At 36.5% G+C, this 16,609-nt stretch overlaps 1 protein-coding gene across 1 annotated transcript in view; it reads right to left on the bottom strand.

Moving 5' to 3' along the window:
- Nucleotides 1-12,359: 12,359 nt before the first annotated feature.
- The window catches only part of SCN7A (sodium voltage-gated channel alpha subunit 7), an 81,154-nt gene continuing 76,904 nt past the window's right edge, over nt 12,360-16,609 (bottom strand). The window contains exon 25 of the mRNA XM_010802033.4: nt 12,360-15,227. Within this exon, the coding sequence (XP_010800335.2) occupies nt 14,161-15,227 (1,067 nt within the window). The 3' untranslated portion in view covers nt 12,360-14,160. The remainder of the gene's footprint in view (nt 15,228-16,609) is intronic.

The raw sequence follows: 16,609 nt of genomic DNA, 5'->3' as shown, positions 1-16,609 counted from the left end.
GCATAATCTGCAGTCACAAAAATCTCAATGACATACAATAATTAGCATTTATTGCCACAGGGATTGGATCAGTTCAGTTTAGTTCAGTTGCTCAGTTGTGTCCAACTCTTTGTGACCCCATAGACTGGAGCATGTCAGGCCTCCCTGTCCATCACCAACTCCCAGAGCTTGCTCAAACTCCTGTCCATCGAGTCTGTGATGTCATGCAACCATCTCATCCTCTGTCATCCCCTTCTCCTCCCACCTTTAATCATTGCCAGCATCAGGGTCTTTTCAAATGAGTCAATTCTTTGCATCAGATGGCCAAAGTATTGGAGTTTCAGCTTCAGCATCAGTCATTCCAATGAATATTCAGGACTGATTTCCTTTAGGATGGACTGGTTGGATCTCCTTGCTGTCGAAGGGACTTTCAAGAGTCTTCTCCAATAGCATAGTTCAAAAGCATCAATTCTTCAGTGGTTGATTCAGTGATTGGATGGGTGGCCCTAATTGTCTGGACTGGGCTTACACATCTGGAGGTTGACTAGAAGTAACTAACCTAGACCGACATAGATTGGCTTCAGCTGGGACACTTTGGACAGCTCAGTTTTACAGTATAGATCTTTCATCATCTGCAGGCTCGCTGAGGCAGGTTTCCATGTTTTCAGGCACACGACACAGAAGCAGAAACATGTAAGATCTCTTGCAGCCTGTGCTCAGAACTGGTGTGCAAAGGCCAAAGCAAATGACATGATAAAGCTCAGATTCAAGGATGGAGAAATGACATATCTCACTCTTTCATGAGATAAACTGTAACACCACATAGTAAAGGGCATAGATATAGGGAAGAGTGAAAAATTGGGACCAGAAATACAATCTACTATATAAGTAATTTTGAAAGTTACCTTAACTCCCATTCTAGAACAGTATGGGTTACAAATCAACATCTATACAAATACAAGTTTTTCCTGATTTAAGAAAACCAAATAGACATTTCACTGTTTTTACTTAGAAGTGGTTAAGTGTAGTAGAGTCTGATTACATAGATTTGAATCATATCTCTAGCATATACCAGCCTAAGAGTCATCTGTAAAATGAGGACAAGAATAATTTCCATCCGCTGAAACTTTGTAAGAAGGTAATATGTATAAAATGCTCAGGATTGAGAGCTTGGCTTATTGTCACCATTCAACAAATGATTGCCACTATTATTAGTATTGTTATTCATCACCTTTGAGGGAAGGAGTGAAATTTATGGCATTATGCATAAAATGGGTTTTATGAATGCTATATTATTGTAAGCACTAAAATGTTCAGTACAAATGTAGTTGAAACATTTTTTCTTATAATTTTTCTGTGGCTATTTTGGTTGGTAAAATTACACTAAAAAATCTGCTGTCTCTAGTATATCTCTCTTTTATATTATCTATATATCTATAGACTGAATAAAAGAAAGTCATAATCAGAATTAAGAGTAAGATCAGTATTTAATAAAGTGAGATATCCTGTGATTTATTAAAATTATACAAAAATTTACATTGATTTATAATGTTAATTATAAATGCTAATTTATAATATATAAAGCACTAATATTATGATAATCCCCTGATTTGTACTATTTCACTAAATATTATTTCATTTATTTTACTAGAATTCAATTTGGAATCCATCTCACTATCTGAGAAGAATTATTTCAAAGATATTCCTTCATTAGGATATATCTGATGGCTCAGCCAAAGAATATTGACTACTTATGAGGATAAGGTATTCCTGAAATTATAATGTAAGCCAGAAGTGTGTGAGAAGTCACTAGACAGAACATTGTTTTCCAATATCTTGGCTGAAGCTTCTCTTTCCATTATGGGATTAAGTTACATAAATAAGTAAGAAAGAAAGAAGGGAGGAAGGAAGGAAGAAACAGGGAGAGCAGGAGAAACTGAGGAAGGCTAGAATGTGAAAAATAAAGTGGTGAGGGCAGAAGAACAAGGAGGGAGAAAGGAAAGAAGAAAAGTGTTGTTGTTTTTTATATCTGAAAAGATGATGGCACTACTTATTCATTCTTTTTTTTTTTCATAACTGTCTTCACCATGCTTGGACAACTTCTCTTCCACATTAATTTTGTAATCAGCTTGCCAAATTCCAACAAGAATAGTAATATGAAGAAAAAACATTAATTTGAATTATATTAGCTTTAGGAGAGTTTGCATTTTTTTTTAATATTGAGGCTTTCCATCAATATACTTATTCATTTATTCTTTTTTGAAAAATGACTTAATAGTTCTTAGAAATTTCTCTAATATGTTCTTGTTCATTATTTGTTACCAATTTCAATTTTGTAAATGATCATGTTTTTGAAAAGATTGTATATTTTTTATTTTTTATGTGCAGGTTAGATCAATTCATTAATAGTGATCTTCAAGTCTTCTAAATTATTACTAGTTTTTTGCATAATATATTTCTCGAAGAAGTGCTAAAGTATGTCCTTGTATGAATATATAACTCTTTTTTATAATTCTATTACTTTTTGCACCTCTAATTTGAATCCCACTTTATTAGGTTTATGCTTTTTTATTTTAAATTTATTTATTTTTTAATTGAAGGATAATTGCTTTACAGAATTTTGTTGCTTTCTGTCAAACCTCAACCTGAATCAGTCATAGGTATACATATATCCCCTCCCTTTTGAACCTCCCTCCCATCTCCCTCCCCATTCCACCCCTCTAGGTTGATAGAGAGCCCCTATTTGAGTTTCCTGAGCCATACAGCAAATTCCCATTGGCTATCTATTTTACATACGGTAATGTAAGTTTCCACGTTACTCTTTCCATACATCTCACCTTCTCCTCCCCTCTCCCCATGTCCATAAGTCTATTCTCTGTGTCTGTTTCTCCAATCAGATCAGATCAGATCAGATCAGTCGCTCAGTCGTGTCCGACTCTATGCGACCCCATGAATCACAGCACGCCAGGCCTCCCTGTCCATCACCAACTCCTGGAGTTCACTCAGACTCACATCCATCGAGTCAGTGATGCCATCCAGCCATCTCATCCTCTGGTGTCCCCTTCTCCTCCTGCCCCCAATCCCTCCCAGCATCAGAGTCTTTTCCAATGAGTCAACTCTTCACATGAGGTGGCCAAAGTACTGGAGTTTCAGCTTTAGCATCATTCCTTCCAAAGAAATCCCAGGGTTGATCTCCTTCAGAATGGATCTTCAGTCCCTTGGATCTCTTTGCAGTCCAAGGGACTCTCAAGATTCTTCTCCAACACCACAGTTCAAAAGCATCAATTCTTTGGCGCTCAGCCTTCTTCACAGTCCAACTCTCACATCCATACATGACCACAGGAAAAACCATAGCCTTGACTAGACGAACCTTTGTTGGCAAAGTAATGTCTCTGCTTTTGAATATGCTATCTAGGTTGGTCATAACTTTCCTTCCAAGGAGTAAGTGTCTTTTAATTTCATGGCTGCAGTCACCATCTGCAGTAATTTTGGAACCCAGAAAAATAAAGTCTGACACTGTTTCCACTGTTTCCCCATCTATTTCCCATGAAGTGATGGGACTGGATGCCATGCTCTTCATTTTCTGAATGTTTCTCCTGCAAATAAATTCTTCACTACCATTTTTCTAGATTCTATATATATGCGTTAGTATACAAATTTATCTTTCTCTTTGACTTACTTTACTCAGTATAATAGGCTCTAGGTTCATCTACCTCGTAGAACTGACTCAAATGCTTTCCTTTTTATGGCTGAGTAATATTCCATGGTGTGTATGTACCACAACTTCTTTATCAATTTATTTGTCAGTGAACATCTAGGTTGCTTTCATATTCTAGCTATTGTAAATAGTGCTGCAATGAATATTGGGATACATGTGCCTTTTTCAGTTTTGGTTTCCTCAGGGTATGGGAATCCTAGGAGTGGGATTGCTCAGTCATATGGTGGTTTTATTCCTAGATTTTTGCATGTCTGGTTTTTTTTTTTTTTTTATCATTTAAGTAGCATCCTTGTTCATCTCTATTAAAGCTTTTTATCATATATTTTTTATTGTCTAATGTTAATATTGCTAACCTTCCTTTTTATTAGCATTTGTTTGTGTGTATGTTTTGCTGTTTCAACCTAGCTCTAATATTTTCTTTATCTGTACATCTCTGAGGATATACATTGGAGAAGGCAATGGCAACCCACTCCAGTACTCTTGCCTTGAAAATCCCATGGACGGAGGAGCCTAGTAGGCTCTAGTCCATGGGGTCCCTACGAGCCAGGCATGACTGAGCGACTTCACTTTCACTTTTCACTTTCATGCATTGGAGAAGGCAATGGCAACCCACTCCAATACTCTTGCCTGCAGAATCCCAGAGAGAGAGGAGCCTAGTGGGCTGCTGTCTATGGGGTTGTTCAGAGTCGGATACGACTGAAGCAACTTAGCAGCAGCAGAGGATATATATCTAGTATTTGTTTCTTTTTTATATATAGTCTTAAAATTATTTTTAAGAGCAAATTTTATGGAGTTATTTTTGTTCTTATATATGTTTTGTGGTTTTTATTTACTTTAAAATGAGATTTGTTTTTACTCTGTTCTTTTACTTTTATCTTTAGAGCTAAATACTTAATACAGTAATTTGTCTTAGATTCATATATACATAAATTTATAATATATTTTAAATTAAAAAATATATTTTTATATTTTAAAATCTTCTGAACAATTTTAGATTTATAGGAAAAAAATGAGAAGTTTCCATATATCTCACCCTGTCCCTCCAATTATTAGTTTCTTAATTTAACATGGTATTTGTTATAATTATTGAACTAATATTGAGAGATAATCATTAACTAAAGTCCATATTTTATTCAGACTTCCTTAGTTTTTACCTGATGTTCATTTTCAGTTCCAAAATCCCATCTAGGATAACACACTGCATATACCTGTCATGTCTTCTGTGATAGTCTCCCAGACTTCCACTGTTTTTGATGACCTGGACAATTTTGAATAGTACTAGCCAGCAATTCTGCCAGATGCCCCTCAGTTGGAATTTGTTTTTGTTTCTCCAATGATTAGACAAGGATTATAGGATTTGAACAAGGGTTATAGGATTTGAAGAGGAAGATCACAGAGGTAATGTACATTTTTTGCTGCATCATATCAAGTGTATGTGTTTCCCTGGTGGCTCAGTGGTTAAGAATCCACCTGCCAATGTAGGAGATGCTGTTTGATCCCTGGGTTGGGAAGATCCCCTGGAGTAGGAAATGGCAACGTACTCCAGTATTCTTTCCTGGAAAATCCCTATCCGTAGGGTTGCAAAAGAGTCAGACATGACTGGACGACTAAACAGCAGTTATTGATATTTACATCAATCATCTTGCTATCCACTATTTGCTTTCTATTTATTTCATCCGTTATTTTTTGGTTCATTTCCAAGTGTTCCTTCTTTTAAAAATTATTTTAGTACTTTAAAGTTTCCATTATATTCCTCTCTTTGGCTTATTAACTTTCTGGGTTTTTTTTAATATTTTTAAATGGTTATTCTACAATTTTGAATGTGTTTCTTGAACTTATTATGGTCTAATTTCAAATAACATACCATTTCATGTATACGGTATAAAACCTATTCCAGTGTACAACTGTGTTGTTATGCATTTTTATACATGTATTACAAACAAATTATAAACAATATACATTACCTTTGCTTTATACAGCCAACTTAAAAACTATTAAAGATGAGAAATATGTCTTCCATATTTATCCACGTTTACAATTTCTAGTGCTCTTCACGACATTGTTTAAATCCACGTTTCAATCTAATATTTGCTTTCCACCTGAAGAACTTCCTTTGACCTTGTAGTACAGCACTACTGGTGTTTGTCTTAAGAGGGGGCTTAAATGGTGGGCTTGGACTTGGTGGGCTTCTTGGGCTTCCCTGCTGTCTCAATGGTGATGAGTCAGCCTGCCAATGCAGGGACATGAGTTCTATCCTTGGTCTGGGAAGACCCTGCATGCCATGGAGCAACTAAGCCCATGCACCACAACTATTGAGCCTGTGCTCTAGGGCCTGGGAACTGCAACTACTGAGCCACATGCCACAACTACTGAAGCCCTTGCATCCACAGCCTGTGCCCCACACAAGAGAAGCCACCTTAATGAGAATCCTGCACACTCCAGCAAAGAGAGGCCCCTGCTTGCTGCAACTAGAGAAAAGTCTGCACAGTAACGAAGACTCAGCACAGGAAAAAAGTAAAATGATTAAAAAAGTGTTCATCTTTATTTTGGCAAGATTATACACATATAAGATTGCTAGTTATTGGCCCATAGGTCACTAAATCTCTGTAATTTTTTTTCTTTCTGTTAAATTTGCATAGTTTTTATTCCACATTTTCAAGTTCACTGATCTCTTGCAATTTCTAATCTGCAGTTGAACCCATCTGGTTTATTTTTCATTTCAGATGATTTTTATTTATCCCTAGGACTTTACTTGTATAATTTTTACACTTTCAATTTCTCTCCTTATTAATTCATGTGTTCCTTTATAACCTTGTCCATAGCTATGATATTCAGAATACCTATTTTAGCATCCTGGTCTCTTATTTCATAATTAATATCAAAACTGAACCTGCTTCTCTTTACTTCTGCTTAAGGGCCACATTTTCCTGCTTCTTCCATTATCTGAAAGTTTTGGATATTGGACATTGTGAATTATACATTACTGAGTGCCATATTTTATTGTATTGCTTAAGTATGGCAATACTTAAATTCCTTTCGGACTTGTTTAGTCTTTTTTGAGGCTTGCATTGAAGTGTATTTAAGTCAGGTCTAGACCAGCCTTTAATAAAGGTTGGAGATCCTGAAACTTAATTGTCCCAGGACCCATTCTCTCAGATTTCATAATATTGTGCTCACTATGATTGATGTCTACAAATATTTGTTTCACACATTTTCTCATGTTTTCTAGTTATTTACAGTGAGATGGCAATTCCCACATCAATCTTTTGTAAATGTAAACAGAAGATCCTGACTTTAATTTTAAATAATCTTAAATAAATTCCTCTCCCCCACCCCCAATGATTGCATCTCACATTAGTAACAGCTTAGAATTTGATTTTTTTCTCTTCCACATTAGCATATTCAATTTTCATGCATTAAACCAACACAGATAAGTAGAAGTAACTAAGATATGGAGAACATAACCATGACGGAATAATGATATAACCAAAGCTCTACCACAGCCAACAATATAGAATCTCCAGATCACCTAGCTGAATTACTCTATAATTTCAGAGGAAATTAGTCAGATGCAAGTAATATTCTATAGGACTTATTGATAACATAAGAACCACTGAGATAAAGCAATATAAAACAAATAAAAACATATGGAGATTATTTTAGTTCTGTCTTACAAATACCTATAAAGGCTTACTATAATAATCATTTACAGTCTAGTTAGGATAGTGTATCACATTTCCATCTTCTTGTTAAAGAAGATTTGTGTACAGAGTTGAGAGGTTTATGCCTGTAATATATGACTTGGCCTTGAGGGTCATCCTTCTAGAGCAGCAATCAATTGTGTTAATAATTCTGGCAGATTGAGGTGAATGTACAAAGGCTGTTATATTGTAGGTTTAGCATAAGTCTGTTATCAGGCAAAAATAAAAAGTGCTCACTATTTTTTTTCATCTAAAATAAAAAAAAGGTAATGTGATCGTACTGGAGATTAATGATGGCTGTTCCAGGAAGGTGCTTAGAGCCTCCTGACATTTCTTGTCATTGGTGTTAAGAAAATGGAATAGAGTGGACTCATATCCTACAAGTTGTTCCATTGGCGCTCCATCAGCACTCAACACCGCCTCATGAGCACTTGTCTAATTATAAGGTGGCCTCGTGATAAGCTGTCTTTGCTTCTGAACATACTCTACAGTGAATGAATTGTTCTGGATTTACATACTCACTGTTTTAAAACATTTTATATTTCTGTTTAGCACTACAATTCTGATTATTGCTATGATTTGTGTGGAGTTTCAGTAGATAATAATGCAGGCCAATTCAAGCTAATGCACATGCAATCGATGTCTTACAAGCTTTTAATCATACTTTCTTCCTGTACAGATCAATCGCGAATGAAGGTATCCAATTACTTTCTTTGGAGTGTGTTTGGGAATAGCATTAAGTGAAGAGATCTTGATATGGCCACCTGTTTATAACTGTGTATTATTCATGAGACCTTTCCTGTGTATATCAAATGCTGCAGCAGCAGAGATCCCCAGCAGACCTTGGCTGGTTTTGCTTGCATTGCACTGCAGTAGAATCTTTGTGCTCACTGGAAGGATGCAGTATTTTCTCCTGCAGAAAGCTATGTGAGGACAGGGAAATATGTTTAATAATTTAAGGTTCAGGAGAACAACAGACATCTTAGAGATGATTCTTAGTCACTCTCTGTGATGTAAAGAGCAAATAAATCAACACATCTTCTTTAATCAAACTGATGCTACTACTTCAGTCTTACATGTCCTAAATATGTCAGTGCTTCTCCTTGATCTGAAAGCTTCACTCAGTCAAGAAAACAAATACTTTCCTTCACCAAAACTGTGAAGCATGACTGATAAACCATCAGAAAGAAATAATTGTTGTTGTTCAGTCACTCAGTTGTGTCCAACTGTTTGCGACCCCATGGCCAGCAGCATGCCAGGTTTCCCTGTCCTCCATTATCTCCTGGAGCCTGCCCAAGCTCATGTCCATTGAGTCAGTGATGCAGAATAATTATGCAACAAAAAAAGATAGCTCTTTCATGTACTGAAACAGTATGATGCACCCAATGATCAAAAAGGCATTCCTACTTCACATTGCATTATTTTATAGGTTTAGGATAGTTTCCTTCCAGTTCAGTTCTTTGGGTTTTTTGAAGAGTGTTAGTCACTCAGTCATGTCCAACTCTTTGAGACTCCATGAGCTGTAGCCCACTAGGCTCCTCTCTCCATGGGATTCTCCAGGCAAGAATACTGGAGTGAGTAGCCATTCCCTTCTCCAAGAATCGCTGAATCATCCCAGGGGATCCTCCCAGCCCAGGGATTGAATCTGGGTCTCCTTACCAGCAGACTCTTTACCATCTGAACCACCAGTGAAGTTCAATCTAAGTAAAAAGTAAAAGTCAATATATGGTTGGAAACTACTTTCTGTAACACCCATATGGCTAATGAAGAGCAAATTAAAATAGGATTTTATATTAGAGTGATATGCTCTCTACTGCATAATAATTTTTCTGGTTTGAACTCTAAAGAATATGGTGTGAATTTTTTTAAAAAAGATTTGAACCTTTGCAAATTTTAAAAAGAGATTTGGGTCATACTTCAGGGGTTCTTATTTTTCTTCATAGCTTAGGAAAAGAAGATACAATGTGATCTGACAGTTGCCTGCTTTAATCATGAAATATGATTATAGTTTTATCATTGAATATGATTACCTAAACCAGGCTCTTCTATCTTATTGCTTATCATTCACTGATTTTTGACCTTCCTTGTTTCGTAACAGATGGCCTGCCTCTTCATCCAGGTCCAGTCAGTGGAAAGAAAGTTAAAAAGGACAGAATTTGGTTACATGGCCAGCCTGAACCGAAAAAAAAAAAAAAAAAAGGTTATACAGTATTTATTCCAGAAGGCCATGTATCTAGCTAAGAATCAGGAATGTTATTACCATATAAGAATGGGAGAATATGTTTGAGGAGCTAATAGTCACTTGTAATATACTCAGAGTCTACTTAATGAAGAGATCTAGTTATAAAGTAAACTTTTATCTAAAGCTTTCACTTAGTAAAAGGAATTTGTTGAACAGTATTTACTCTCGTGCCTTGAATTTTCTGCAGTTTTGCTCTTCAGCATAACAGAGTATAGTGCCCATTTGGAAAGGAGTCTGCTATCTCTGTTTCCACTGGAAGGACTGTAAGCTTTGAGAAAGTTAGACTCAGTATGCTTGATGATGGATTTTCAAGTGCTCAGGCTGGGTTTTGGCAGCAAAGTTGAGATTTTCTGAACAGAAGAACTTCAAGTAATTGGGAGTTGAAGCAAGAGAGGAATTGGGCTGAAACATGTGAAAATATTTTTTTTTTCCTAATTGTGTGCATACTGCTAGTGTGTGGTCAAAGGCCAGATCAAGTCCTATGGTGATCATTAATTCAGTAGCTGTGGTACATTTACTTCCATTAATACTCTGAGCTGTCACATATACCAACTTTTAGATATCATTTTATTAATGGTCTGTTCTCCCACCTAAATGACAAGTTCTTGGTCAGAGAGTCTGTATTTTAACTTGGTTTTTGTACCTAAATACACTACTTGGGTCACTCAACTAGAGTCAGACATCTTGGAGTGCAAAGTCAAGTAGGCCTTAGGAAACATCAATATGAAGAGCAGTGTTCTTGCCTGGAGAATCCCAGGGACAAGGGAGCCTGGTGGGCTGCCGTCTATGGGGTCACACAGAGTCAGACACGACTGAAGTGACTTAGCAGCAGCAGTGGAGGTGATAGAATTCCAGCTGAGCTATTTCAAATCCTAAAAGATGATGCTGTTAAAGTGCTGCACTTAATACGCCAGCACATTTGGAAAACTTAGCAGTGGCCACAGGACTGGAAAGGGTCACTTTTCATTCCCATCCCAAAGAAAAGCAATGCCAAAGAATGTTCAACCTACCACATGATTGCACTCATCTCACACGCTAGCAAAGTAATGCTCAAAATTCTCCAAGCTAGGCTTCAACAGTACATGAACAGAGAACTTCCAGATGTTCAAGCTGTATTTAGAAAATGCAGAGAAACCAGAGATCAACTGTCCAACATCCACTGGATTATAGTAAAAGCAAGAGAATTCTAGAAGAACATCTACTTCTGCTTCATTGACTGCACTAAAACCTTTGACTCTGTGGATCACAACAAACTGTGGAAAATTCTGAAAGAGATGGGAATACCAGACTACCTTATCTGCCTCCTGAGAAATCTGTATGCAGGTCAAGAAGCAACAGTTAGAACCAGAAATGGACCAACGAACTGGTTCCAAATTGGGAAAGGAGTACATCAAGGCTGTATATTGTCACCCCGCTTATTTAACTTATATGCAGAGTACATCATGCAAGGTGCCAGGCTGGATGAAACACAAGCTGGAATCAAGACTGCCAAGAGAAATATCAATAACCCCAGATATGCAGATGACATCATCCTTATGGCAGAAAATGAAGAGGAACTAAAAAGCCTCTTGATGAAAGTGAAGGAGGAAAGTGAAAAAGCTGACTTAAAACTCAACATTCAAACAACTAAGATCATGGCATACGGTACCATCACTTCATGGGAAATAGTTGGGGAAACAATGGAAACAGTGACAGACTTTATTTTCTTGGACTCCAAAATCACTGCAGATGGTGACTGCAGCCATGAAATTAAGATGCTTGCTCCTTGGAAGAAAATTATGACCAACTTAGACAGCATATTAAAAAGAAGAGACATTACTTTTCTGGCAAAGGGCTGACTAATCAAAGCTATGGTTTTTCCACTAGTCATGTATGGAGGTGAGATTTGGACCATAAAGAAAGCTGAGTACCAAAGAATTAATGCTTTTGAACTATGGTGTTGGAGAAGATTCTTAAGAGTCCCTTGGACTGCAGTGAGATCAAACTAGTCGATCCTAAAGGAAATCAGTCCTGAATATTTATTGGAAGGACTGATGTTGAAGCTGAAGCTCCAATACTTAGGCCATTTGATGTGAAGAACTGACTCATTGAAAAAGACCCTGATGCTGGGAAAGATTGAAGGCAGGAAGAGAAGGGAATGGCAGAGAATGAGATGGTTGGATGGCATCACTGACTCGACAGACATGAGTTTGAGCAAGCTCCAGGAGTTGATGATGGATAGGGAAGCCTGGCATGCTTCAGTCCATGGGATTGCAAAGAGTCAGACATGACTTAGCAACTGAACTGAACTGAATGCTACTTGGAAGGGTTTCCCAGGTAGAGCTAATGATAAAACACCCATGTGCCAATGTAGGAGACATAAAAGACATGGGTAAGATCCCTGGGTTGGGAAGATCCCCTGGAGAAGGGCATGGCAACCCACTCCAGTACTCTTGCCTGGAGAATCCTAAGGACAGAGGAACCTGGCACAGGGTTGCACAGAGTATGACACGACTTAGCATGTATGAATGCACATTATTGGAAACGTGAACAGACTGGTTTGATGGTATATATGAGACAGTCTATGCTATCAGAATTTTAGCACAAAAAGAAAATGAGATGCTATTTTCCATATTTTCAGGTAAAGTCTAAGTGAATAAGGTTTAATTTACAGCTCATCTTAAACAGTTCTTATTATACAAAGTGCCAAACTAATTTACCAAAGAAAAAGAACCAAAGCTTACATAGTTAACAAGTAGTATTTACTGTTTCTTTAATATCTAAAAAGTACACTATTGTAAGATTTGCTAAAAATAATTCTTTACATAGTTTTTGGAAGGTTGGTGGCAAACATGATTTATAATTAAAAGACATAACTTTCAAACCAAAATCAGTTCATAGTCTTTATGGATTTTACAGAAGCAAGTTAAGATTCAGTTTAAGTACCTGAAGCAGTTTCCACAATAAAGCTTTTCCAAGAAATAGAAAACTGAAAAGCTTAAACAAAGCACCATCTGTTACCATGTCACCAAATTAACACTGACTCCTCACTGGTCCCCATCACATGATGGAGAATGGGAGGAGAGAGGAAAGGAACACTTATAGTAAGAAACAGAACCCTGAAATTACATTTGCTTAGGGAATCCCCCAAAGGCATCTTGGTCAGGTTAATACATTTCTGAGGAGCAGAAATAGATTATAATAGTTAAGGCTCAATCAAGATCATGCACTCATAGTAAAATATAATTACCGATATTTAAGTAATATTGAATGCCATACAACATATTTAAAACTTGTCATTAAGCCAACAGTGTACATATTTTCTTTTTGAATCCTTTAGCACTTTGTAGGCACAAAGAAATCAGTCTTAAGACAATGGAGTAAACAACAGAATCCCAAACTATAGAGATGCCTGTGACTAAATTTTATTACATGAAAACAACTATTTGTGCCTATCTTTAAAATTAATTTTACTAGTGAAAATTAATGCTTAGTATTTTAAAGTTTTTCAAACAGAAAGTATTTTACAGAGTATTATGTATGTGATGAAATAAAAGTAAGACAAAAAATTTGGAAAAATAAATGAGAAAGGAAAACTTAACTTGCATACACTAATGTTATAAAACACTACCACTAACAAACTCACATTTTGATCTCCTAGTTCAGAGTCCACAGGGTTTTAGTGATTCATTTCTTTCTTAAAGTTATATATAAAGAAAATGAAGTGCCGTGAAAAGTAGTTAAAGTGATTACTATTTTCTAAGGAGAAATGAGAAAAATTTGAAAATGTAAGCCATAAATTTAGTTCCCTTTATGTTCTAGGAACCTGTTCTCTTAAAAGAGCTGGTCCTTAACTGAAACTGGCCAAAGAGATGAGAAACTGGGAACCCAAGAGCAATGAAATAACTAACTCCCAGACCAAATGTAAAATAAAAACAAAACAATCAAAAACAAAATCTGGGCTCTAATCAATATTTTTCCAAAATGGTTTGGATCAGCAGCCCAAGAGTCTCTCTGATTGATCTCAAAGGCACTTCTAAGAACTGCATTTTCCTTTCCCCTGACTGGTATCTGTCTAGGCTAGTTTATGATTCAGTGGCCTGTAGCACTGTATTATTTTTTAAAACACCACTTTAAGAAAGTACTTGTTTATTTGTAATTAAGTCCTATTAGTGGTGACTTTAATCTCATCAAGTTAAAGTAGACATAAAACATATAAAGAAGTTCCTTTTCCTACTAATTTCTGCCATTATTTCCTTCTTGTTCAAGAAGAAGTACATACCATATAAGCCATATAGAGAAACCAAGTATTGGAATATTAAACAACAATTTTAACCTAATTAACTCTGCAGTAATATTAAGGGGTTGTCTTGGTTAGATTGAATATTTAGGGGTAAATGTAAGTTGGACATGGGATCTTGTGAGCACAAGCTAATCTTTCATGGGTTATAAACCAGTTGATTATTAAGTGAAATCTTTACTTTCTTAAACTTTTAACATTTGGGGGACATGTAAAAAAGGTGAAAAGGAAGTAGGAGGGATTATATCTGGCTTTGAAGTATTGACACTCCCTCAGCTTTATCAATATAGGAATCTTCTTTGATAGCTTGAACTTCCCTGTCACCATCTATCATATGAGTATCTGAAGTATTTTTGTCATTCTGCCTCAAACGGTAGCTTTTGTAAGCACGCTGAATGATGGTTGCTGAGACTACCTCTTGTTTTCGTTTCAGAGTAGTTGTAATTGGCTCATATGTGATCTTAAAAGTGTTAGCTAATGTCAATCCTGATTCCATCTCTGAAAGAACTTTCTCCATGCTCAGATCTTTACCCAAAACTCTCTTTGTTAAAGCAAGTAAGACGTCAAGGCAATGAATTCTGTCTCCAACAGCCATGGGAAGATCCATGGCAACAAGCTGGCCCTTGTTGGGTTTTGCCATGAAAAGAGGAGGATCAAGAGCAGCTGCAAAGTCTGAAAGCTTGCTAGAGTCTATGTACTGGGTTCTCTCAGGATCGAACCTCTTCCATACCTGAAAGAATTTCCTAAAATCTTCCTCACTCAATGTCTTGGCTTTTTTTTTAGAAGCAATATTTAAAAACTCCATGACAACAACAATGTACATGTTTACAATGATCAGCCTAGTTAAGAGGATGTAACTGACAAAATAAATAATCCCAAGAAAGGGATTGCCACAATCTCCTCTAATCTGAGTCCCAGGGTTAATTTTATTAGGATCACAGTCAGACCATTTACTATTGAAAACTGCATTGAGCATCCCATCCCAACCAGCAAATATTGTAACTCGGAAAAGACAGAGCATACTGCTGCTAAAGGTTTCAAAGTTGGACATATCGTCAATTCCAGCTTCCTTTTTAACATAGGCAAAATTGTACATTCCGAAGATGGCGTAGATAAACATAATCAGGAAGATGAGAAGACTGATGTTCAACAAGGCGGGGAGGGACAGCATCAAAGGAAGCAGCAGATTATGGAACAACTTTAGTCCTTTCTCAGGATGCAGAATGTGGATGATCCGTGAGAGAAGTATCAGTTGCACAAGGGAAGGAGATACAAGGTAATATCCTACCATCAGAGGCAGAAATAGTCCTTGGTGTAGGAAAAAATAAAGCAGGCAATACAATTATTTAGAGGAATATAAATTATTTTACATTTGTTTTTTTCTACATGTTCAGATAATTAATCCTTCCCCTATAATATTTGGCACACACTGAAAGTTTGGCTAAGCCAAATACTAATAGTGGCAATATTCAGCATCTAACAAATTTGGATGAGGATTTGGATGAGAATTATTTCTACCATAATTTCCAGGGTATTAGGGATCAGACACTTCTGGAGTCACAGATGGCATATATCCATAATGTAGGACAGTAGTCATATTTTTTTTTTCTGATTGCAGTTAGACCCAGCAATTTAGTTCAAATCAACTTTTACTGGATACCTAATAAAGGTACCATGAAAATATGCAAAGATAAATGACATGACTTCTATCCTCAAAGACCATATGATATACACAGTAGAGGTAGACATTTAAACTAATTATTATGCAAAGCAGAAAGACCAAGTTGATAAATATAATTGAAAAAATACTTTGCATTCAGATTCATAGATTATAATTTGGTTTATTAACTTGATAAATACCATATGGACCCTTAGGAACTTTAAATGTGAATAAACAAGTTTCGGTCTAGAATTTTTCTTTCCTGCTGTGGTGAAAAGAGAACTATGAGAGTGAGACATATAACTATAAAACAAGGTGAAATTATAATTACCATAAAAAAAAACATAAGGAAAGTTCTCTGGAAGTACGGAGATAGTGTGGTTCATTTTGAGTTGAAAAGATGGAGAAGGGGAAAATCCTATGGAGCTTCTAAATGAGATGGTATATTTGCTGAATCTGGAAGGATTGTGTCTCACATTTCTGTTGATATGGTTATATCTTACATATATCCCCCTCTCCATTGTGCTTTAGTGAACCTTCTGCTGCTGCTGCTGCTAAGTCGCGTCAGTCGTGTCCAACTCTGTGCTACCCCATAGACGGCAGCCAAACAGGCTCCTCTGTCCCTGGGATTCTCCAGGCAAGAATACTGGAGTGGGTTGCCATTGACTTCTCCAAGTGAACCTTCTACTCTGACTCAAATGTTCATTTCTCTTCAATCTTCCAAACTCTTACATTATGCAGGAGGTTTCCCTCTTTAATTGTAAACACATCTTTACTCCTTGTTCACTAAGATTTTAGATAAGAAAGGAAGTGAAGAAAATTGTCTATCTTGAGGACACTACTTCCCCTCAAGCACAGACAGCTCATTCTTTCCCACTCAACATTTCTCAGTGTAGAAAGATGGAACGAGCAAGCATCTTTCCTTCTTTCCAGTGTGATTTCGAGATACTTCTCTTTCACATTAATTTTATAAAGAAAAAAATTTTGACAGTTTGTGGATCATGCCATTCAACTATACCATCTCCTACCA

This window comes from Bos taurus, chromosome 2 (genome assembly GCF_002263795.3).
Source record: "Bos taurus isolate L1 Dominette 01449 registration number 42190680 breed Hereford chromosome 2, ARS-UCD2.0, whole genome shotgun sequence".
Classification (NCBI taxonomy): Eukaryota; Metazoa; Chordata; class Mammalia; order Artiodactyla; family Bovidae; genus Bos; species Bos taurus.
The sequence above is the reverse complement of the archived record's forward strand: the minus strand, read 5'-3'. Positions and strand labels throughout refer to the sequence as shown.